General features: G+C 40.3%; 2 protein-coding genes and 1 non-coding gene across 4 annotated transcripts; 2 read left to right on the top strand and 1 right to left on the bottom strand.

The window, feature by feature from the left end:
- Positions 1 to 8355: 8355 nt before the first annotated feature.
- Positions 8356 to 12040, top strand: LOC130189380 (15-hydroxyprostaglandin dehydrogenase [NAD(+)]-like). The gene is made up of 7 exons (XM_056408206.1): positions 8356 to 8601; positions 8735 to 8858; positions 9659 to 9765; positions 9848 to 9944; positions 10311 to 10387; positions 10578 to 10735; positions 11603 to 12040. The coding sequence occupies exons 1-7, from the start codon at positions 8509 to 8511 to the stop codon at positions 11721 to 11723; spliced, it is 777 nt and encodes a 258-aa protein (XP_056264181.1). The 5' UTR covers positions 8356 to 8508; the 3' UTR covers positions 11724 to 12040.
- A 2213-nt stretch (positions 12041 to 14253) lies between these two features.
- LOC130190444 (15-hydroxyprostaglandin dehydrogenase [NAD(+)]-like) lies at positions 14254 to 19536 on the bottom strand. Of its 2 annotated transcripts, none has more exons than XM_056409865.1 (7): positions 19394 to 19536; positions 19178 to 19301; positions 18967 to 19073; positions 18791 to 18887; positions 18524 to 18600; positions 17502 to 17656; positions 14254 to 15067 (listed from the first exon to the last, which is right to left on the bottom strand). In XM_056409865.1, the coding sequence occupies exons 1-7, from the start codon at positions 19484 to 19486 to the stop codon at positions 14947 to 14949; spliced, it is 774 nt and encodes a 257-aa protein (XP_056265840.1). In that variant the 5' UTR covers positions 19487 to 19536; the 3' UTR covers positions 14254 to 14946. The 2 variants fall into 2 exon arrangements, with proteins under 2 accessions (XP_056265840.1, XP_056265848.1); XM_056409873.1 differs by having other exon boundaries at positions 14977 to 15067; positions 17502 to 17564.
- A 1563-nt stretch (positions 19537 to 21099) lies between these two features.
- Positions 21100 to 21172, top strand: trnav-aac (transfer RNA valine (anticodon AAC)). The gene has a single exon. It is a non-coding gene; the product is annotated as a tRNA-Val (tRNA).
- The last annotated feature ends 2694 nt before the right edge of the window (positions 21173 to 23866 follow it).

The raw sequence follows: 23866 nt of genomic DNA, 5'->3' as shown, positions 1-23866 counted from the left end.
CCGTCACACACATTCATTGTGTTTGTGTCACACGTGTGTCACATTAATTTCAAAATAATTGACAGTATAAAAAGTTCTTGGAATGAAAATCTTACATTAACTAAATGTTCTTTAATTGTCAACAATTCAGGTCACTTTCAAAATAGTTTATTTTTGTGTGAACCATATAATAAAAGTTTATTTGTATTAATTCGCAAACAAGCAGCCTTTTAATACTTTATTTTTCATTTGTTATATCTTAATCTACAAAATATTTAGGAACTAAATAAATGTGCTACAAAAGCTTCTTTTGGGGTTAAATTAATTCATTGTTTCTAAAAATGTTAATGCTTATACATTTTGAGCGGACTGTCACCGACACAAAACATTCAAACAAACAATACTTCACAATATCACTCAGGCAGATGTCTTCTCTCATTTCCTTTCACCGCATTAACTCACTAGCTTTAAACAACACTGTATTTCTGCGACGAAATAAGATTTTTCCGATAGAGATGAACGCGGCGCGAGGCCCCCTCAGATGACGTCATCCTCGCCCTCGGATACGCGTCCACACAGCACCCGTTACCTCATTAGACGTGTGTCCCAGACACGAGGATTCCGCTGCGTGTTCCTGCTTCGCGAAACGCAGTGAGGATGAAGTTGACATGCGGTTGTCGCCGTCGCGTGTATTCTACGTCACTCATCCGATTATTATGAAGCCTGGTCTCTGTATAAACTACTTACTTTTTGTGTACGTAACAACTGTATTTTCCAAGTGAAGCCATCTTAAGAAGTAAAGTAAACATAACATTGAGGTAAAATAAACTTAAAGTAAACGTTTGGGTCAAATAAACTTAAGAAGTAAAGTAAACTTGAACGTTCAGGTAAAATAAACTTTTAAAGTATCCCTCAGTCAAATTAGAATTATGCAAATTCCTGGTCTACAAAGTGTAGCAAATGCTTCATGTATTAAAACATGCATTCTCTCTATTGACCACCAGGGCGAGTCCTCTGGTTGTATAGAAGTCTATGCTTCATGGGTTAAACATGCATTTTCTCTACTGACCACCAGGGGGCAACTCCTCTGGTTGTATAGAAGTCTATATACATTGATGTGTTCCCTCAGTAAACATTGTAAACATGAGTTTATGGGTTTATGGTATGCTTGAGGGCGGGGCTACAAAGTGATTGACAGGTCGACACCAGAGCGCACTAGAGTTGTCTTCTTAGAACGTTAACCTTCCTTTTTTTTACATTCATGAAAATTAAATGGGAAATTTTATATATTTTATATATAAATATATACATACATATGTATATAAATATATATATAAATGTATATATATAAATATATATATGCATATATATAAATATATATAAATATGTATATATATGTATATATAAATATATATGTATATATAAATATGTATACATACATATATACAGGACTGTCTCAGAAAATTAGAATATTGTGATAAAGTTCTTTATTTTCTGTAATGCAATTAAAAAACAAAAATGTCATGCATTCTGGATTCATTACAAATCAACTGAAATATTGCAAGCCTTTTATTCTTTTAATATTGCTGATTATGGCTTACAGCTTAAGAAAACTCAAATATCCTATTTCTAAATATTAGAATATCATGAAAAAGTATACTAGTAGGGTATTAAACAAATCACTTGAATCGTCTAATTAACTCGAAACACCTGGAAACACATTTTCAAATGTTTGATTTTGTTTTGCTGTTATAAATCTTTTTTACTTGGTCTGAGGAAATATTCAAATTTTATGAGATAGGATTTTAGAGTTTTCTTAAGCTGTAAGCCATAATCAGCAATATTAAAAGAATAAAAGGCTTGCAATATTTCAGTTGATTTGTAATGAATCCAGAATGACATTTTTGTTTTTTTAATTGCGTTACAGAAAATAAAGAACTTTATCACAATATTCTAATTTTCTGAGACAGTCCTGTATATGTATATATAAATATATATGTATGTATAAATAAATATATATAAATACATATATATAAATAGAAAATAATTCATATATAAATGTATGAATACATTTATATATGCATACATATATATAATTATATATACTGAAACCATTTCTGGATTCTGAATGTACAAATATCTGCTGTTTTTAATCTTTTTTTGATGATTATGTTGTAGATTAATGTGTTTTGCACTTAAATTAAGAACTACAAAACATCAAGAAAAATCTTTAAACACAAAGACTGAAATCCATCAGCCGGAAGTTGACATTTAGCCGCTGGTGTTTCTCACCTGGAGGACTGGACTCCAGGTCACGTGACGAACAATGTGAGCCACAGCCCGCAGTCAACCGGTCAGTCTGGTTCCGTTTCGGGGTTTTTATATGAGAGACTCTGGGTGTGTGAGCTGACGCGCTGTGCAGCATCTAATTTACAGGGTTTGGTTCTTTAAATATTGTTCTGCTTTTACGTATTTAAAACGCTGCTATCAGTTTGACTCACCGTGTCCATAAATACCGAGAATTAGTGATCTTTTAGAAGATTTCTTTTTTTTTAGGTTGCAGAAACGTCACGATTTCTGTTTTATATTGAGCAAACAAAAAACATCACACGGTCTTTTGTTCATTGTGTCTCCAAGGATTAAACATTTAATCACGAGTTTCTCTGATGACAAGGTCAGTTTACATATTTGGAGGTAATTAGTCGTAAAGCATACAACCGCCCATCGACACGCCTGTCACTCAAACGCACCACGGTTTTGATCTCCACCGACCGACCGACGGCATAATTCAGGCGTTTGTCACCGACACTCGAGGCATCCTGCAGGTCGTGTGCAGCAGCTGCAGTCCGCAATGGAGGGTTAAACACAATGCACTTCACTTTATTATGTATTTTAATATATGACACACAATTTGGACGAGTTGAAGAGACGTTTGACCTTTTTTTAATAACGGAGGTATTTGCTGATTCTCAATGTTCCTCCAAATATTTTTATTTCGTGCTTTGATATTCTTGGCAAGCTGGTTTAAAAATAAATTTTAACAAATGTAATTTACCTTTGCGGTAATATGTGAAAAGCTGAGAAGACTCGACTTTATTGAGAGAAGATGAGGTTTAGGATATTTACATTTTTACAAAATTAACCTCATATGTCTGCACGTGTTTTGGGGGTAATGTTAAAAGCCTCTATGCTTAAAGCATAGATTTTTTTTAAAGAAATAAATAAAATCGAGATCAATACTGCCGCCATCTTGGTTTTTAGCCGTCGCCATTTTGGGGGTTTCTTTTCGACCAAAAGCGATACGATAGCAAAGTACAACTGAACCGTGGATAAAGACATTTTAAAGTTGAATAATATGTAACAAGTAACCTTTTATGAATGAAAAACACCCTTTAAAATGGTTAAAGTTAGCTAGCGATTAAGACCACAAACTCATGTTTACTGAGGGAATAAATCAAGAAAGAAGTCGAGTCATTTTATATAGACTTCTATACAACCAGCTAGAGTCGCCCCCTGGTGGCCAATAGAGATAATTCAGCTTTAACACCTGAAGCATATACTTCTATACAACCAGAAGAGTCACCCCCTGGTGGTCAGTAGAGAGAATGCAGCTATGACACATGACGCATTGACTTCTATACAACCAGAGGAATCACCCCCTGGTGGACAGTAAAAAGAATGCAGCTTTGACACATGAAGCATGGACTTCTATACAACCAGAGGAGTCGCCCCCTGGTGGTCAGTAGAGACTAATCAGAGGTTTCCAGCTGGTCGTTATGATGAACTGCATTTACTGGCAGCTTCATATTTTCGGTACACAGATTGGAGTCGTATCGTCCTTCTGATGTAACTCTCAGCAAGAAAGCGACGAAACAAATCTCCCCAAATGTGTTTAACTTCCTTAAAATCTAGATGCTAATAGCCAATGTGTAGAACCGATTTCAGTGGCAAAATATCATCTCGATACAAATTTGTATTTGCGTACAAAAATATGAAAAACATGTAAAACAAAAAGAAGAAAAAAAGTAAAGTAAAACCAGTAAAGTTCTTCTCACAAATTTCGAGATTGGTGGCATTTCTAACGCCTCTCAACACGCCGGCGGCTCGTCGCTAGCAGCGCTAACAACAGTGTTGACAGAGCTAACAGTGCTAACCTCAAGGGACACAATCTTCACAAAGCCAATACTTGTTTGCTGCCACATTAATGCTCTGAGTATTGAATTCAGCATGTTTAAATAACAAATGTAAAACCCAAGACATATCCCAAAATACCTCAGTAACAATGACACGGTCGGTGACTTTGTTTGGGGAACAATATCAGCGTTTCTCAAAATGCGTACTTGTGCGTACTTTCCTCTACTTGTGTTCTCGTGACTCGTGAAATGTCATCAGTCGCAGCCCGAGTACATGTTCACATTCAAAGTTCGCTTCTCGCAAAGCACGGTCAAAACGCCCGGATGTGACTTGATCCTCCCACTTTCCGGAGGATGCATCAGAGGAGACTTGTGCGTACTCTGGCCAGCCGATATCCCAGAATGCATTTCACCAGCAACCGGAAACAGTCGCGGAGGAGAAAATAAACTACTGACAGTTGACTTTTTATAAATACTACTGTTGTTGAGTCACGGAATGTAATTTTAGGATGTTTTGTTTATTTGACTGTACAATGAATAATTAGAGTAAACCCAGGAGCAAGAACAGCTGATGTGGTGACGTCATCAAGTCAGCTGCTGGTCCAATCGCAGAAAGACCGTCCTCCCGTCCTCCGGAGTCTGGACTCCCAAGACCAGACTCCCAAGTCCAGACTCCAAAAGAACACAAGTCTGTACTCGGGTACTTTGAATTGAGAAATGCCGTATGTGTCACAAAGCCACGTTCGAGGCACGTGGCTTTACAGCAGGAAGCTTTTAGGAGCGTTAATCTTCGACATCTGAGGTTTGAGCTCCTTCTGCTCAACAAGCGTTGCATTTATGAGCTTTACATGCTGTGAAAAGCCTTTCAGAAAGTTTTTATTCACCATTTCTAAGATCTCCATCACTCGTTCGACCTCTCGTCATTGTCCGTTTGTGTGTGTGTGTGTGTGTGTGTGTGTGTGTGTTACTCCACTCGGGTGTGTTCTCATCGTGCAACTGGATGAGCTCCGTGTCACCGGCAAAAAACACACTCCTCTGTCTCGTTGGACGCGCCCGTCACACACCCTCAGACCACATCATCTCTAAACACACAGCAAAGAGTTTGCATTACCAGACACACACACACCCTCGGCTCCCCCCCCCCCCTCCCCCCTGCCCGTCGAGGCCGATATTTGGTTCGGCGGCGGCGGCGGCCCATTCTTTGCGTCCGATGACTCTGGTGACATGTAAAGCTCTCGGGCATTGTCCGGCTCTTTAGCGGTGTACTCACCAGTGAAATGGCAAAGGCCCACCGGTCAGCAGCTGGTCAGCAAATCACAGTTGAAAGCGGTTAAATGGCGGATTTGCCCCGTAAGCAAGACGGGGTCCCCGGGGGCCTTTTGTGGGCTCACAGAGTCGGAGGGAGAGAGACGGATTTCACAACCGACGCCATCGGTTTCATTCGTGGCTCTGAAATATGTTCAGTGTGTCGACCTTCTGCTGCACACGGGGCCAGAGAAGTCAGTCATTTTATATTGACTTCTATACAACCAGAGGAGTCGCCCCTGGTGGTCAGAGAGAATGCAGCTTTCACACATGAACACGTCATTTTACTTTTAATTCTTTGTCAAATGAAATCCAGCAATGGGTATTTTAGTGAATGAACGCGTCAACACCAGGAGCTGGATTTCATTTTCGATTTAATTTAATTTATTTAAAATGAAAATTAGAATATGGCTTTATTGGCATGACAGTAACAATTTTTGTATATTAATGCTACTTTACAATTCTCATTTACCAAATTTTCTAATATGTGTAATCATGTTTTTTCTGCACTTTTTTAAAACTCCCAGTCAGTTTAAAAAAACAATCATATTAATAGAAATAGTAATACAATATTACGATTCTCATATACTAATATTTCTTATAGTAGTCTGTCTAACTCTAATTCTAAATTGTTACTGTTTTAATCCACTAAACCGTTTCACTGGTGACATATCTCCTTACATGTAAAACAAATATCGTATTTTCCGAACTCAAATGGAGTTATCTCACTTATTTAATTACATTTTTTACTGCTATTGGATGTCAATTTAAGATGTCGTAATTATTGTTTCTTCATACAAGCCATATTCTCTCATATTTATTTCCTTTTAAACTTCACACCAATTTTTTTCAATAAAGTAAAAAGTATTAATCTATTTATTTCTAATGTTCCTGTTAGCAACACAGGCAGTTGTTGTTCTTGTGAAAGTCACATTAATTTACAGAAGTTAAATTAAATCAGCTATTCTGTCTTCTCTTGACACATTTTCTTGTGGTTGTGACTCTCACGTCGTGTTTCTTGCTTATCAAACCCCTCCGAGCAGCAGGTGTCCTGAACACACACACGTAGCATGGGTATACATCATAATACACAGGCTGCTACTGTACCTGTGAAAGGGGGGGGGGGGGGGGTGTTATGCAACTGTTAACCTTTAATATATGACTTGTGCATTATGTGCTATAATGTGCTGAGCACTGAGTTCTGCAGTAAGGGTCAGGGGGCGTTACTTACATTAAAAAATATATATTATCATTAGTATCAACCTAACTTCCATGAACGATTTTCGAAAAATATAATATATAACAAATAAAAATGTGAAATATAAACGTTCAAATGAAACACCCGGTTCATATTGTGTGTATGACATTGTCATTAGCAAAGTTATTTCATGGTTTTAATCATGAATTGAAAAAATATATACATGTTATTTGTGTTATTGTGGTGACACGTAATGTAACATAATTCACCTTTAGGAATAGTGTTGCCACACGGACTGATTAAGTGGTAACACAGGGGTTGATGCATGGCATCTCCGTATCTCCGGTACTACATTATATACTTTAAAAAAAGAAAGAAAAGATCATCATCGATAAAGTGTCTCAAAATAACCTCAAGTCGTCTTCATCATTCAAAGGTCACGTAAACGCAACACTCCCAACACTATCTGAGCGAGGTGTGGACGGGGTGTGCCGAACCTGAGACCAGCTGATAGTCCCGCTGGTTACACTCATTCCCAAGGAAATAGCATCCCTTTGGGGGAGGGGCGGGGGGGGGGGTAAGAGACAGCCAAATCAGGAGGAACTGGGATCCTCAATACCCCGCTCTCTACATAGTTTGCATGCCGAAGTGTCCTTGAGCAACACACTGAACCCCCCCAGTTGCTCCCTGCAGCCCACCGCTCCTTAATTAACACGGATGGGGTTAAATGCAGAGAAGAATGACCCCACATTAATAAAGTCTTCATAAAAAAAAGAAAAGAAGATTAATATCTACTTCCAGTGGCTCCATCTAGTGGCCGCATGCAGCAAGCGCGCATCCGGCGGTCCCCCCAGGCTCCGGGGATACACCATATGATAAGTGGAATAATGTTTTTTCTTTCTTTCTAGAGACACAAGGAGCCCCTCTTGGATTCGGCTCGCGTGTCACGCACGTGATCAGTCGCATCCCAAAGTACATGTTCCAATTCAAAGTCCGCTGCTCGGTCAAAATACCCGGATGTGACTTGATCCTCACATTTTCCAGAGGATGCATCAGAGGACTTGTGCGTATACTCGGGCCAGCCGATACCCCACAATGCATAAATACTACTGTTGGTGAGTCACGGAATGTAATTTTAGGATGTTTTCAGGCGAGAAGTTAGTAGTTTAAACATCAAATCTGTGGTTTGTTTTGATTCAGCCTCATAAATATGCGCCGGAGATGTGATCAGGTCCTGCTCCCTGTGCTAAATATGTATATATATAATATACATATTTATATATATAAACTTTATATTTATAAACACAATATATATATATATATATATAATTATATCTGTATATATCTATATATATATATGTTTCGTTTTTGTTCACAATATTTTATATATATATATATATACATACACACAATTCAAAATAAAATAATTAGATTTAAAGGATAATGAAAAAAGCAGGGTTGTCATATTTTTTGGACTGCAAAAGTACTTTATACAGTAAATAACTAAACTCATGTGCAAGAACAGCTGATGTGGTGACGTCATCAAGTCAGCTCCTCTTCCAATTGCAGAAAGACTGTCCTCGGGTCCTCCCGTCCTCTGCAGTCTGGACTCCCAAGACCAAACCCAAAAGTCCAAACTCCAAAAGTCCAAGCTCCAAAAGTGCACAAGTCTGTGCTCAGTGTACCTGGTATTAATAAACGGCCACTAGTAACTGTACGTGCACACGCGCCCACTTCAATGACGTGTCTTGTGCTTTCTTTTTGTTCACGTGTGCGGACACGCAGGGGACCCTCCCACTCCCCTGCGCGCATAGCTGCTGTGGCGCTCGCGGGGATCGATCTTCAGCGCGCAGCCTCCCGGTTCTTCAGGAACCCGAACCAGCCGAACACAACATGTCATTAACCGGGAAAACCGCCGTGGTGACCGGAGCGGCGATGGGCATCGGGAGAGCCGTCACGGAGCTGCTGCTGCAGCACGGCGCCAAGGTAACGCGTGTCCGTGGGATGCATGCGCAAAAGGAAGTATAGTTGTGTTGTTCAATGTCAATGCATCTGAAAAAAACCAAATAAGTTGTTCATGAATTCTTCACTTGTGTCCTTGTGTCCTTGTCTCCTATAGGTGGCCCTCCTGGATGTGAATGAGACTGCGGGAAAGAGTTTGGTGGAAGTCCTGGACAAACTGTATGGACGAGAGAGGACTTTGTTCCTATGCTGTGATGTGGAATCAGAGGAGCAGATCAAAGGTAACGGGCGCGCGCGCGAACACACACACACGCACACACACACACACACACACACACATGCTTCATAAACAAGAGCGCAGATGTGGGGGGAGGGACTGGAGGGAAACATCTGGAGCAAATCGAAATTGGGATGTTCTTTCCATCCAGTTCTGTTTGTCAGTAAGCAGGAAGCGTGCACGCACACACACACACACACACACACACACACACACACACACACACACACACACACACACACACACACACACACACACACACACACACGCACATCCCCTGAGACCTATACTCAGTCTCAGGGTTGTTGTTGTTCCCGCAGCTCTACTCATCATCATGCACTCTTTGGAGTACTAGTTCCAAAGCATCTAGAGATCATATTTTAAGTTATTGTACGTTTATGTGCTGGATTACATATTTATATAAAGACTATAAGTCTAAAAACAACTTGAATCGAACGGAACAGATATTAATTGATCATATTTCCCGGTCGGACGATCAGAAAGTTATAATAGTTAATGATCATAATTTGGTGCAACCTACACTTATTTTCATGATTTCTCAACTTCACCTAAAGATCATTTATTCTCTGTTATTTATTTGGTCTATAAAGTGTATGAAGTGGTTTTATATGTGTAAAGGAAAGTCTGAAAAAGAAAGAAAATCCTCTTTGAGAAGCGGATTACAACAAATTATTCTTCTTCTTACCAGATTCATGGCTCCTCAAAGTGGTTTTCTTATTGATCGGCAGACTAATCATGGAGCTGTTATTAAAACCGATATCTGTCTCTCTTCCCGCTCTCCAGCTGCCTTCCTGAAGGCCGCAGAGGCCTTCGGGGGAATCGACATCCTGTTCAACAACGCCGGCATCCTGAACGAGGACATGTGGGAGAAGACCGTGTCCATCAACCTGGTGAGGGACGCCAGGGAGTCACGGAGTATTGGACACTCAGGATCTAGGCTTCACAACGTGTGTGTGTGTGTGTGTGTTGCAGATGGGAGTCATCAGGGGGAGTTACACGGCGCTGGAGCACATGAGCAAGTTGAGTGGAGGTCGCGGAGGGGTGATCATCAACACGTCATCCTTGGCAGGTAAAAACACCCACAATGCATTGCACGGGTGTGTTTTTCTTTCTTGTTTTTCTCTTCCACACCAAACAAAAGAAAACAGCGTTCTTTGTGTTCCTCCTTGAATAGAAGGGGGAAGGCGTTGGGGATCGCTTTGGTTCAGAATGCCGCACGGCCGGTTCTAGTTATGTCTCAGCGCTTCACCTGCACCACGTTGGAGTCTCTATTATTAACCGGACGCAGCAGGTGCATCCTCGGGGCCATGCCGAGAGCCAATAGAAATGCTCCCATTTTAGCCGAGTAAAAAAGAGACACCCTGGAGTTCAGTGCTTCCCTGTGAGTCGGGGATCTGAACCCACGATGTCGTCTGATCCGACCCCCTTCCTGCAGGCCTCGGCCCTCTGCCCAGCTGTCCGGTCTACACGGCCACGAAGCACGCCGTGGTCGGCTTCACTCGGGCCATGGCGGTAAGGACGTTGGGTTTTCTTCTCTCCAAGAAGATAGTCCAGGAAAGTTAAGAAAGAAAAAAAAAGTTCATTGCATTTTTTTTTGTACAGACAAAATACTTTGTGGCATTTAGGGTTTGTCTCATAAGCACACATAGCTATGATTAAGGAGGGACCAGCCTCTGTGTGTGTGTGTGTGTCTTTTCTCCAGGCCGCGTCCACGGCGTCAGGTTACGGCGTGCGGTTCAACGCCCTCTGCCCGGGCTTCGTCCAAACGGACCTCTTCTCTGCGATCAAGTCCAACCTGGGCCGGTTCTCCCACCTGGCGGCCGCCACGCAGCAGCAGGTCGAGCTTCTCGGAGTCGTGGGGTGAGTCTGTGCTCGACTCGCTTTGGCTGAGGAACAACGTCAATACAGAACAATAACGGTTCTTCAAAAGGCTTTGTGGTTCTATGAAGAACCATCAACTACTGAAGAACCATTCTTTTGTTTGAGGCACCATTATTGGTTCTTTGAAGAACTCTTTCAGGAAATGGTTCTTTAAAGAACCCTGGTTTGAAAGGTTCTTTTTGGAACCAGAATTGGTGTCTTAAAGAACCATTTTTAAGGTTCTTTGAGGCACCTTTATAGGTTCTTTGAAGAACTATTTAAGGAAATGGTTCTTTAAAGAACCCTGGTTTGAAAGGTTCTTCGTAGATCCAGAAATGGTTCTTCTATGGCATCACTCTGAAGAACCATTTTCAGTTCCAGATGGCGCCTTCATTTTTCTGTAGAGCTGGGAATTATTCATTAAATGTAATATCTCCTTAACGATGTATATTACGATGTAGCCAATATATAAATAGTCTATAAGAAATACATTGTTTATGTAAGTTAGAGACAAATTAAACATATTTTGTCATTCAATTAAGAGTTTTTGTGGAAAAAAACAACCCAGATATTTGGAGAAATAAAAATGTCATCATCTATTAATCTGTCGATTTCCACATTTAAGAAGCTGGAAGCAAAACATTATGACTCAAACCCATTAAGAGGATTCCCAAAATAATGTGTAACCCATTAATCTTTTGTCTGGATCATAAAATATGAAACATCGCGATGTGGTTGCATTGAAAGTTAATAAATCGCACAAGTTAAAGTACATGAACTCAACCGTGTGTGATTCTGTGAACGTTATATATATATACATATACATATATATATTTTTTTTTATAAATATTATTATCATTATTTCAGCCTGTCTGACATAGCGGAGGCCGCTCTGGACATGGTGATGGATGAGACGAAGAATGGAGAGGTCTTCTTGGTTTCCCCGAAAAGAAAAGAATACGTTAATTTCCCCTCATTCATGCAGTAACTCTACAGGATCACAGCAATGTGAAGTTTCTTAGTTCTGTTTGAGTAAAGACCTCATTTAGTCAGTAGTGTAATTAATGCTGAATTAGGATGTGTTCAAACGTGCCCGAGTGTGTCAGATTGAAAGATATCCAGAATGTATTTGCACGTAACGACCACTAGGTGTCGCTGTTTATCCTTCATAAAAGGGTCATTTGTCCCAAATAACCTCAACACTCTTTTCTTTCCGCTTTTGTTTGTTTGTCTCAAAGTCACACGTCATTCTGCACGTGATATCATGCAATTGTAGTTTGGAATAAATACATTTATTGATAATGATGTGCTTTGTTTTAACGTTTCTTTTGTGTGGAACAAATCAGTGAATAGAAAAAAGTAGAATATTATAAAAGAATATATTATATATACAACTATATATATATCGTATATACATGCAGTATAAATGCGTATGTATATATAAATATATAAATATATACATATATACAGTCATATGCAAAAGTTTGGGCACCCCTGATAATCTCCATTACTTTCATCTATAAATTGTTGGGCTTTTGGATCAGGAACTTCCTTGTCATATATGTAATATTTCATGGACACTGATATTTTAGCAGTGAAATAAGGTTTATTTGATAAACAGAAAATATGCCATATGCATCAGAAAGAGAATTAGACAGGTGCATAAATGTGGGCAACCCAACAGAAAAATCACATTCATATTTAGGAGAGCCTCCTTTTGCAAAAATAACAGCCTCTAGACGCTTCTTATGAGTGTCCGAATTCTGGATGAAGGTATTTTGGACCATTCTTCCTTACAATACATCTCCAGTTCAGTAAGGTTTGATGGGTGCCCGCTTCAAGTCACCCCATAGATTTTCAATTATATTCAAGTCTGGCGACTGGGATGGCCGTTCCAGAACATTGTAGTTGTTCCTCTGTATAAATGCCTTCGTGGATTTGGAGCGATGTTTCGGGTCGTTGTCCTGCTGGAACACCCAACTCCGCCGTAACTTCAGCTTTGTTACAGATTCTAGAACATTATTGTCAAGAATTTGCTGGTACTGAGTTAAATCCATGCGACCCTCAACTTTAACTAGATTCCCAGTACCTGCACTAGCCACACAGCCCCACAGCATGATGGACCCCCCACCACATGTGACTGTGGGCAGCAAGTGTTCTGTTGCCTCCATGCGTAACGCCTCTTGTTGTGACCAAAGAGCTCGAGCTTTGTCTCATCAGTCCACAGCACTTTGTTCCAAAATGAGCCTGGCTTGTTCAAATGTAGTTTTGCAGACCTCAAGCGAGCCTGTTTGTGGCGTGTGCAGAAAAGGCTTCTTCCGCATCACTCTCCCATACAGCTGTTCTCTGAGCAATGCACAGTAACACCATCTGCAGCAAGATGCCCTTGCAGGTCTTCGGAGGTGGTCTGAGGGTTGTCCTTGACCATTCTGACCATTCTTCGCCTTTGCCTCTCCGATATTTGTCTTGGCCTGCCACTTCTGGCCTTAACAAGAACTGTGCCTGTTGCCTTCCATTTCTTAATAACATTCCTCACAGTGGAAACTGAGAGCTGAAACCTCCGGGATAACTTTTTGTAGCCTTCCCCTAAACCAGACTGCTGGACAATCTTTGTTTTTAGATCATCCGAGAGCTGTTTTGATGCCCCCATGTTGCCACTGTTCAGAGGAGAATCAAAGAGAAGCACAACTTGCAATTGGCGACCTTAAATACCTTTTCTAATGATTGGATGCACCTTTCTATGGAATTGAAGGCTTAACGAGTTAATCAGACTAATTATGTGTTGCAGTTAATCAGCATTTAGTAGGTACAGGTATTCAAATCAACAAAATGATTAGGGTGCCCAAACTTTTGCACAGCCTATTTTTCACATTTGATTTAATTTCACACAACTAAATACTGCTACACTAAATATCTTTGTCTGGAAAACACCCCAGCACTCAGTGTTAACTAGAAAATGAATATTACACAACTGTGATCTGTTTGAAGACAGAGTAAATTATCATGCAGCCTAAGAGGGGTGCCTAAACTTTTGCATATGACTGTATATATATATATATACAGGACTGTCTCAGAAAATTAGAATATTGTGATAAAGTTCTTTATTTTCTGTAATGCAATTAAAAAAACAAAAATGTCATGCATTCTGGATTCATTACAAATCAACTGAAATATTGCAAGCCTTTTATTCTTTTAATATTGCTGATTATGGCTTACAGCTTAAGAAAACTCTAAAATCCTATCTCATAAAATTTTAATATTTCCTCAGACCAAGTAAAAAAAAAAGATTTATAACAGCTGAGTGTTTGTCAAGGCTCAGGAAACCCTTGCAGGTGTTTCGAGTTAATTAGACAATTCAAGTGATTTGTTTAATACCCTACTAGTATACTTTTTCATGATATTCTAATATTTAGAGATAGGATATTTGAGTTTTCTTAAGCTGTAAGCCATAATCAGCAATATTAAAAGAATAAAAGGCTTGCAATATTTCAGTTGATTTGTAATGAATCCAGAATGCATGACATTTTTGTTTATTTAATTGCATTACAGAAAATAAAGAACTTCATCACAATATTCTAATTTTCTGAGACAGTCCTGTATATATGACTTCTAGTGCACAGAACAGCCTTCAGAACTCCTGGATGAGACACAAAATACTTTATTTAGAAGGTTTTTGTCTGCAGTGGCTCAACCTCAACGCACACAAACACAAAACATAAATGCACACAACTCAACTTGCAGGCCTTTTGTTGTGCGTTCAATTAATGAAATCCACTAAAAGCGGCATAATATAAAAATACACAAGTAAAGTCCTGCATTAAAAATTTAAAATATACGTTAAAGTATAACGGTATTGTGTACTGACAGGACCAAAAGCCTAAGTACTTATACTGAATGACCTTGGTCGGTTTTATAATTGGATCATTTGTTTGATGTATTAATACATGAGCAGTACTTTAATATAGAACTTGGTAGTTGAATCTTTATTGATCATAAACTATTCAGAAGATATTAATTTGTAACTATAGTTAGATGACAGTTTTGATTTCTTTATTGACATGTCAGTCAGATTTGTTATGTCTTTTAGTTTAGAGATTTCATGAACAATTTCAACACATTTAACCAGTTAAGTGATGATTGAACAGATGACATGAATTCAAATGGTATCGTCTCCGTCCTGCAGGTTCCGGTCCCCTGGACCGGAGACCGAGCTACCAGCTGAATGTGGGGAACGTCATGTACGTCTTCCCGCCGTTTCTCAGCATGAGCGCCTCTCCGTTCTTCGTCTCGTCGGTCACCAGCTCCAGGAGCCCGGCGGCCACCTCGGACACACTGAAACCAAAAGCAACGACTTTAAAATAAAATTATATACACACATACAGGACTGTCTCAGAAAATTAGAATATTGTGATAAAGTTCTTTATTTTCTGTAATGCAATTAAAAAAACAAAAATGTCATGCATTCTGGATTCATTACAAATCAACTGAAATATTGCAAGCCTTTTATTCTTTTAATATTGCTGATTATGGCTTACAGCTTAAGAAAACTCTAAAATCCTATCTCATAAAATTTTAATATTTCCTCAGACCAAGTAAAAAAAAAGATTTATAACAGCTGAGTGTTTGTCAAGGCTCAGGAAACCCTTGCAGGTGTTTCGAGTTAATTAGACAATTCAAGTGATTTGTTTAATACCCTACTAGTATACTTTTTCATGATATTCTAATATTTAGAGATAGGATATTTGAGTTTTCTTAAGCTGTAAGCCATAATCAGCAATATTAAAGAATAAAAGGCTTGCAATATTTCAGTTGATTTGTAATGAATCCAGAATGCATGACATTTTTGTTTTTTTAATTGCATTACAGAAAATAAAGAACTTCATCACAATATTCTAATTTTCTGAGACAGTCCTGTATATATTTATATATAATATTATATATATTATATTAAAAATAAAAAAATATATATATACACATATATGTATCTTATATAAAATATACATATATATTTTAAAAATTATATAAATATCATATTTTTAAAATTATATATATCATTAAAAGAATATGATATACAGGACTGTCTCAGAAAATTAGAATATTGTGATAAAGTTCTTTATTTTCTGTAATGCAATTAAAAAAACAAAAATGTCATGCATTCTGGATTCATTACAAATCAACTGAAATATTGCAAGCCTTTTATTCTTTTAATATTGCTGATTATGGCTTACAGCTTAAGAAAACTCTAAAATCCTATCTCATAAAATTTGAATATTTCCTCAGACCAAGTTAAAAAAAAGATTTATAACAGCTGAGTGTTTGTCAAGGCTCAGGAAACCCTTGCAGGTGTTTCGAGTTAATTAGACAATTCAAGTGATTTGTTTAATACCCTACTAGTATACTTTTTCATGATATTCTAATATTTAGAGATAGGATATTTGAGTTTTCTTAAGCTGTAAGCCATAATCAGCAATATTAAAAGAATAAAAGGCTTGCAATATTTCAGTTGATTTGTAATGAATCCAGAATGCATGACATTTTTGTTTTTTTAATTGCATTACAGAAAATAAAGAACTTCATCACAATATTCTAATTTTCTGAGACAGTCCTGTATATATGTTATACAAGTCTCCAATCACTTTAAAGCAGAATGCAATAAACCAGACATGATGTATACAGGACTGTCTCAGAAAATTAGAATATTGTGATAAAGTTCTTTATTTTCTGTAATGCAATTAAAAAAACAAAAATGTCATGCATTCTGGATTCATTACAAATCAACTGAAATATTGCAAGCCTTTTATTTTTTTAATATTGCTGATTATGGCTTACAGCTTAAGAAAACTCTAAAATCCTATCTCATAAAATTTTAATATTTCCTCAGACCAAGTAAAAAAAAAGATTTATAACAGCTGAGTGTTTGTCAAGGCTCAGGAAACCCTTGCAGGTGTTTCGAGTTAATTAGACAATTCAAGTGATTTGTTTAATACCCTACTAGTATACTTTTTCATGATATTCTAATATTTAGAGATAGGATATTTGAGTTTTCTTAAGCTGTAAGCCATAATCAGCAATAAATCAGAATAAAAGGCTTGCAATATTTCAGTTGATTTGTAATGAATCCAGAATGCATGACATTTTTGTTTTTTTAATTGCATTACAGAAAATAAAGAACTTCATCACAATATTCTAATTTTCTGAGACAGTCCTGTATAAGAAATTGACTTTTTCTGCATGTTTTGAAGCCTCGAGTTCGGCATACTGGCAGTCGCCATTTTAATTTTAATTTTACAAACAGAAGTGACGCGAGACGGCGGCGCCAAGTACGATCCAACGTCGGATTTAGACATTTTTAGGCGACCAAAAATGTTAAAATTTACTTTCAAGAAATGTAAACACACTGTGAAGTTTATACACGGAGAACTCCCAGAGCGGACAACGCAATGTTGGCAACCTGTCATCACCTCGTAGCCCCGCCCCAAAGCATCCCTTCCTTCTTGGTCCGACTCAAAATTGTCCATAAATAACTAAATGAACCTCACATTGAAGACTTGAAACTAGAGATTGAGACATAAACTCATACAGACTTATATACAACCAGAGGAGTCTCCCCCTGGTGGACATTAGATAGAATGCAGCTTTTGCGGTGTTTTTTTCACTTTTGCATAAAAATATTTATTTTTATTAATAACATTGCATTTTGGTTTTAGGTAACCCCCACTGACACATAAACACAAAACAATTTAAACCGTAAATAAGCTCCTCTCACTTTAACACCCCTGTGTTCGCATATTTCCGGGTCTGGTCAGCGAGCTGCGAAAATATTCCCATCCTGTCATAAATGTTGGAGAAGAGGTCGGTCTGGACGAAGGTCGGACACACGGCGTTGAACCGAATGCCGTAGCCCAAGGCGGTCGAGGCAGCCTGGTGACACACAGACAAACACACACAAACCCCCCCACACACACACAGACACACACACAAAAACACACATAGACAGACACACATGCACACACACACACACACACACACAGACAGATAGACAGGAACACCCCCCACCCCCTCACAGACACACACACACACACACACACACACACACACACATAGACAGACACACACACAGACATACACACATATACAGACACACACACACAGATACACACATAGACATACACACACACACACAGCCACATACACACACACACAGACACATACACACATAGACAGACACACACACACACATAGACACATACACACATAGACAGACACACATAGACAGACGCACACACACAGACAGACACACACACACACACATACACACACACACACACACACACATAGACAGACACACAGACATACACACATAGACAGACACACACACACACAGACACATACACAGACATACACACATAGACAGACACACACACACACACATAGACAGACACACACACACACAGACAGACACACACAGACATACACACATAGACAGACACAGACACACACACACAGCCACATACACAGACACAGCCACACATAGACAGACACACACACACATACACACAGACACACACAGACATACACACATAGACAGACACACAGACAGACACACACACACAGACACACATTCACACACAGACAGACAGGGACACCCCCCCCTCACAGACACATACACACATACACATAGACAGACACACAGACAGGAACACCCCCCCCTCACAGACACACACACACACACACACACACTTTATAGATGCGAGCAATCAGCGGATGCAAAGGTCAGGCCGTCCTCACCGCCATGGCCCGAGTGAAGCCGACCACGGCGTGCTTCGTGGCCGTGTAGACCGGACAGCTGGGCAGAGGGCCGAGGCCTGCAGGAAGGGGGCCGCGTCTCTTTATTAGTTTTAGTTTGCATTAAATTAATACTCATGTGAATATTTGCATCTTTCATTTGTGTAACAAATAATAAAAAAATGGCACAAAACCTGAAATACTCTCTTGCTGCCTAAATATAAATATCCTGCGTATTCGGCGCGCTCCAATGCATTGTGGGTCGTATACCTGCCATGGATGCGATGTTGACGATGACCCCCCCGCGACCTCCGGTCCCCTTGTTCATGTGCTCCAGAGCCATGTAGGTCAGCCGTATAACCGCCACCTGTACGCGGGGGTCACGAGGTCAGCGGATGTTAATCATTGAAGCGTTTACTCCGTCCTGGAGGCAGTGAACGCCTCACCAGGTTCACGGAGACGCTCCTCTCCCACTCGGCCTCGTTCAGGATGCCGGCGTTGTTGCACAGGATGTCGACCCGGCCGAAGGTCTCCACCGTCTTCTGGAAGGCCGCTTGAGAGCAGAGGACGACACGCGGCCGTGACTTCACGCTGACCTCCGACCGAACAGGAGCGCGGTCAGGCGCCAGCGGGCGGGTCACGGGGTCACGGGGTCACCTTTGGTTTGCTCCTCGGACTCGACGCTGCAGTGCAGGAACAGCGTCCGCTGGGCTCCGTGCTGCTGGTCCAGAGACGCCTTCAAACTCTGGCCGGCAGATTCATCCACGTCCAGGAGGGCCACCTGCACAGGAGGGGGGGGGGGGGGGGGCACACACACACACACACTTAAATCTCGACTATCTGACACACGTTCCCAGCAGAGTGACCCGTTACCATGGCGCCGTGCTGCAGCAGCAGCTCCGTGACGGCTCTCCCGATGCCCATCGCCGCTCCGGTCACCACGGCGGTTTGTCCACTTAGTGCCATGTCAGCAGTCCGGTGAGAAGAGGCGGTCAGCTGGTGGAGTTAGCCGCCTTTTAAACTCAGATACCCGAGACGCTGACCGCCCACCGATTGGACGGCTGCGATCACGTGACCGGCTCCGCCTCTCCTCTTTATTTCTTCGTGCCCAACCCTCCGTGTCCTTCAGCCTCTTGCCTCATTTGATCATTTGCAGCTCCAACAACAGTAAAAGAAAAAAACCCGGGGTATAAAACAGCCGTGACATCGTTAGAATGGCTCACCCTTCTTGTTTATGTGCACGTTGAACACGCAGCTGCCGTCCTCTTTGTTTCTACGCGGTGTCATTAATCTCTAGTTCTATTCGAATGTTGTTGCAACCTTTGGACACCAAGACATCGTTATCAAGGTCACAGCCGTCTGGAAAGTACTCAGACGTGTCCTTCAGGAACTTATTCAAAGTTGCCACTGCAGCTTCTTCGTTTTGCCCGCGTGGGACGCTCCTCACAGCCGCTGATGGAGGTTTAAATGGTGTCAATATATAAATAAACGCATGAATAAATGTATTTATACAAGCGCTGTGTGTCTGCAGCAGCCGGTGTGATCACTATCTCTGAGGATGTTGAACTTTGTCAATCAAAAGTTGCTTTAAAGTTGTTGCTTTGCCTGTTGTTTACGCATTCTTCGCCCGTGAGATTGGCTATTATTATTATTATGTCATCTATCGCTGGAACTCACTGACAGCCAATGGAATTGCAGCATTACTAACACTGTCCAAGGTGCCGAGAAGCCACTTTTGGACACGGGTTCGAGTCTCAGTTGGGCCAAAGCCAACGAACGATGAAGAGCTATTCATCAAGAAGTGTTTCTTACTTTGCTGTTTTCTGATTATCACTTTATCCTAGTGGACAGATTATAGAACTACTTGACTTATTTATTTATTAACCTATTATATTACAGTTTTCTTTCTCATGAACATTAAATAAAATATGTATTTTCTGTTCACATGTCGACATTAGTCCATAAGATATATATATTCATTCACAACAGGGACATTATTGAACACAGAGTACAAGTTCACACAAACAACTCAAATACTGAAAACAAATATAATAATTTATATAATAAAGAGAACGTAATTATGAAAAATAGAAAAGATATATACATGACAAAACACTCGTCAATTCTCTTATTTCCCATCGTTCTTTTTACACCTGGAACTCTCTCCATGTCTCCTCCTCCAGGCCCTGGTCTTCATACAGGGGAAATACTTTATAGAGCAAGAAGCGTACTTCCCTTGGACCGGTGGGCTGGGATTCGCTCCTCTTCCTCTTCCGCTGGCCTCTCTCCTCCACCCTTTTCTTTGTGGCATTGTGGTGGAGGTGATATCCCTCCTGCTGGGATGTGCCTCCGATGGGGATCCTTCTTTTGGGCCAAACCGACCTGAGACATGCAGACAGATATCCGATTTTACAAATATTACTGAGTTGATTCCATATTTTCAAAACACAAATATTGTATTTTTTTCCCCAGGCCCCGTGGCCTTCTATTGGCTAGCCGCCATTGCTTGGAAACATGTTTATTTTTGGAATGGTGGCGACATTTACTAGACTAACTTTAGTCCCTGAATGCACCACACAGTTTCCGTAGTGTAGTGGTTATCACGTTCGCCTAACACGCGAAAGGTCCCCAGTTCGAAACTGGGCGGAAACATGTTTTTCTTTATGACAGAAGTCAAGATATAACAAACAGTGCAAACCATATAAAATATAAATAAAGCCTCTATGGAGGATAGTTGATCCTCTGCAGGCTGAGATCCAACAGGTCTGTAACTCCAGCTTTAAAGCCCCATTATGTAGTTGTTCCCTTTTAGCGCCCCCTTCAGTTGTTGAGGTATTTAACGTTTACTTCAGTGTCGTAAATACCCAGTTACGATAGATGCAGCCTCGCATACACTTGTATTGAGTTGGGATCATGTGTTGTCCTGTATTATAATTATAATTATTATTATTGTTATTATTTGTACGTGTCACGGGTTATAAAAGGTGACGAGCGGGAGGTGACGCAAGTTTTTTTTTGTTTGGAGCGCGCTGACAGGTGCCAAACATGCTGATGGAAATGTCACTCTTGCCTGTCTTCAAAACTTGAGAGCCCTGCTAATACGAAGACTGCGCAGGAACCCTGTGAACTGGCCCAGCACCTACCGGACGAGGGTGAAGGAGCGCGGGGATTGAACGCGGCGCCTCGCCACGTTTCCGCCTGGTCGGTCAGCTGTTTGCCGGCTTTTGGGGGGAGGGGGGGGGGTGTGTGTGTGCGCCTGCAGTCATTACCTTCGCATTGAAAATGCGGAAGGTTATGTTTTGATCGCCGTGTATTTATTTATTTATTTGTATGCGTGTTATTCGCTTAAGTAAAAAAGTATTAAACCGAATCGCATGAAATTTGGTGGGATGATTGGTTATTATCGGGGGACCATTTGATTAGATTTTGGGATCGATCGGGTCAAAGGTCAAGGTCATGAAAAAGGTCAAAATCTTCTTTTTACCATAGCGCGGTCAATTTATATCCAATTGGCATGCAACTAATGCCAAAATGTTCATAACTCAATGCCCAATCTTGTGATATGCGAAGGTATGCGCTCTACCGAGTGCCCGTTCTAGTTTACTTTTGTTTTGCGGGACTGCAAAGACTTTGGGGACTGTCGGGATCCGGGGATTATACCTCGTTTTGAGTGGGTTTGATTGTTTGTAGTGTATGTGTTCATTTTGGGGGCTTGCAGATGCATTGAATTTGATTTAATATAATAACATTTGGGTTTCCGCATATCGACTGTGTGTTTTTCTTTTACGACCATTTGAGCAGAGCGTTAACACCAGAATTCGCAGATCCGCCCATTCCCTTTTTTTTTAGCGTATTGTACCTTTTCCCCTTGATTGAGTTGCTAAGGGCGAATTGTTCCAACATAACCAAAAGAATGACAACATTTAGTTTAGATGAAATACCGATCGCGTTTTCAGCCTATATACGTTGTTTTCTAAATGTTTGAATGTGGAGTACGTGTGATCGAATACAATATTGTTGACAACACCAACAAGCTACATAAAAAAGCTACCCTTATACTGGAGCTGCGAGCGTGGACTGGCACTATATGACGTTGCGTAATCACTGCCAGAAAGCAGGTCGAAGTACATCCGCCCCGGATCGGGCGGCTCCAGAATCTTACATAGCGGAGTTATTTCCCCACAGACCCCCGATGGCAATGGCGGAGCCGCAAATCGCCATATTAAAAGTCATTGTAGCGGCACCATTTTTTTCAAGCTGTTATTTTAAGGTACAATTGTTACATAATGTTATTTTAATCTCAGTCTTCACCACACTCCGCAGATTTTATAATGATTTAATTCACTCTTTAAAATGTACAAATAGCATCATCATTAACAAAACTACATTCAAATATAGTAAAATATACTAAAATTAAGAATTAAATAAATTAAAAGTTACTCCCTGCTGTCGTGGAATCAAACCCTGGCCGGAAAAAAGGATCTGTAAAAAGTAATGAATGTCTAATTGTTTCCGAAGTTAATAATAGTTTTCAGCAGTCCGAGTTGGATAAATAAAGTGTGTGTAAAATTAAAAACAAAAATGGACTTAAAAATGAGGATCCCCCAAAACTAAAATGCATTTTCATTTACATTTGACTAGAAACGTATTTCCTCCCGGTTTACGCGTGTGTGACGTATTAAAAAAACGTTTCTAATGAACGTATCTCCGTTTTTATCTTTGTTTTATGGCTTTCCTACAATGGGCTCGACCACACGGCGGTCTGGTAGTAATTGGAAAAGTCGAACTCTAGTCTTCATTATAGTTTTCTGAGGTGAGAGGTGCTTTATAAGAAGTAATGTATTGGGACCAGACACTCGTTTCTTATTTTAAGGAATGGGTCATTTTAATTACATATATTTGGTAATTCCTGCATTAGCCTGACAGTGGACACCTGAACGCAGCACAGCACACGGGCCTCCCTTTCTCCCCACTTCCCAATTAAGGCCCAAGCGGTACAGAACACAACATGTTTGTTGTGACAAGACCTGACCCAAAACAACAAACAAGCCCCAAAACAATATGTACATATAGCCTCACTTACCTGGCCCACACAAAGTTAACCAGAAGAAAGCACGTGTTAAATCACCTGCAGCACGAAGGAGAAAATCACAAAAACAATGTAACAGCGCCCCCCTCTGGCAGGGAGGGGAACAGCACCCATTTCATCGCCTTCACGTGACGCTCAAGTCATAACAGTATTGAGTTGTTCGTGTATCCCACCGACAGATTCAAACAACTCACTGGGGATTCCCATGTGGTCTAAAACATGATGATTGGACGCTGACTCACACAAAGAAGTATTAA

Source organism: Pseudoliparis swirei, chromosome 3, assembly GCF_029220125.1.
Source record: "Pseudoliparis swirei isolate HS2019 ecotype Mariana Trench chromosome 3, NWPU_hadal_v1, whole genome shotgun sequence".
NCBI lineage: Eukaryota > Metazoa > Chordata > Actinopteri > Perciformes > Liparidae > Pseudoliparis > Pseudoliparis swirei.
Note: the sequence above shows the minus strand (reverse complement) of the source record. Positions and strands in the feature narration are given on the sequence as shown.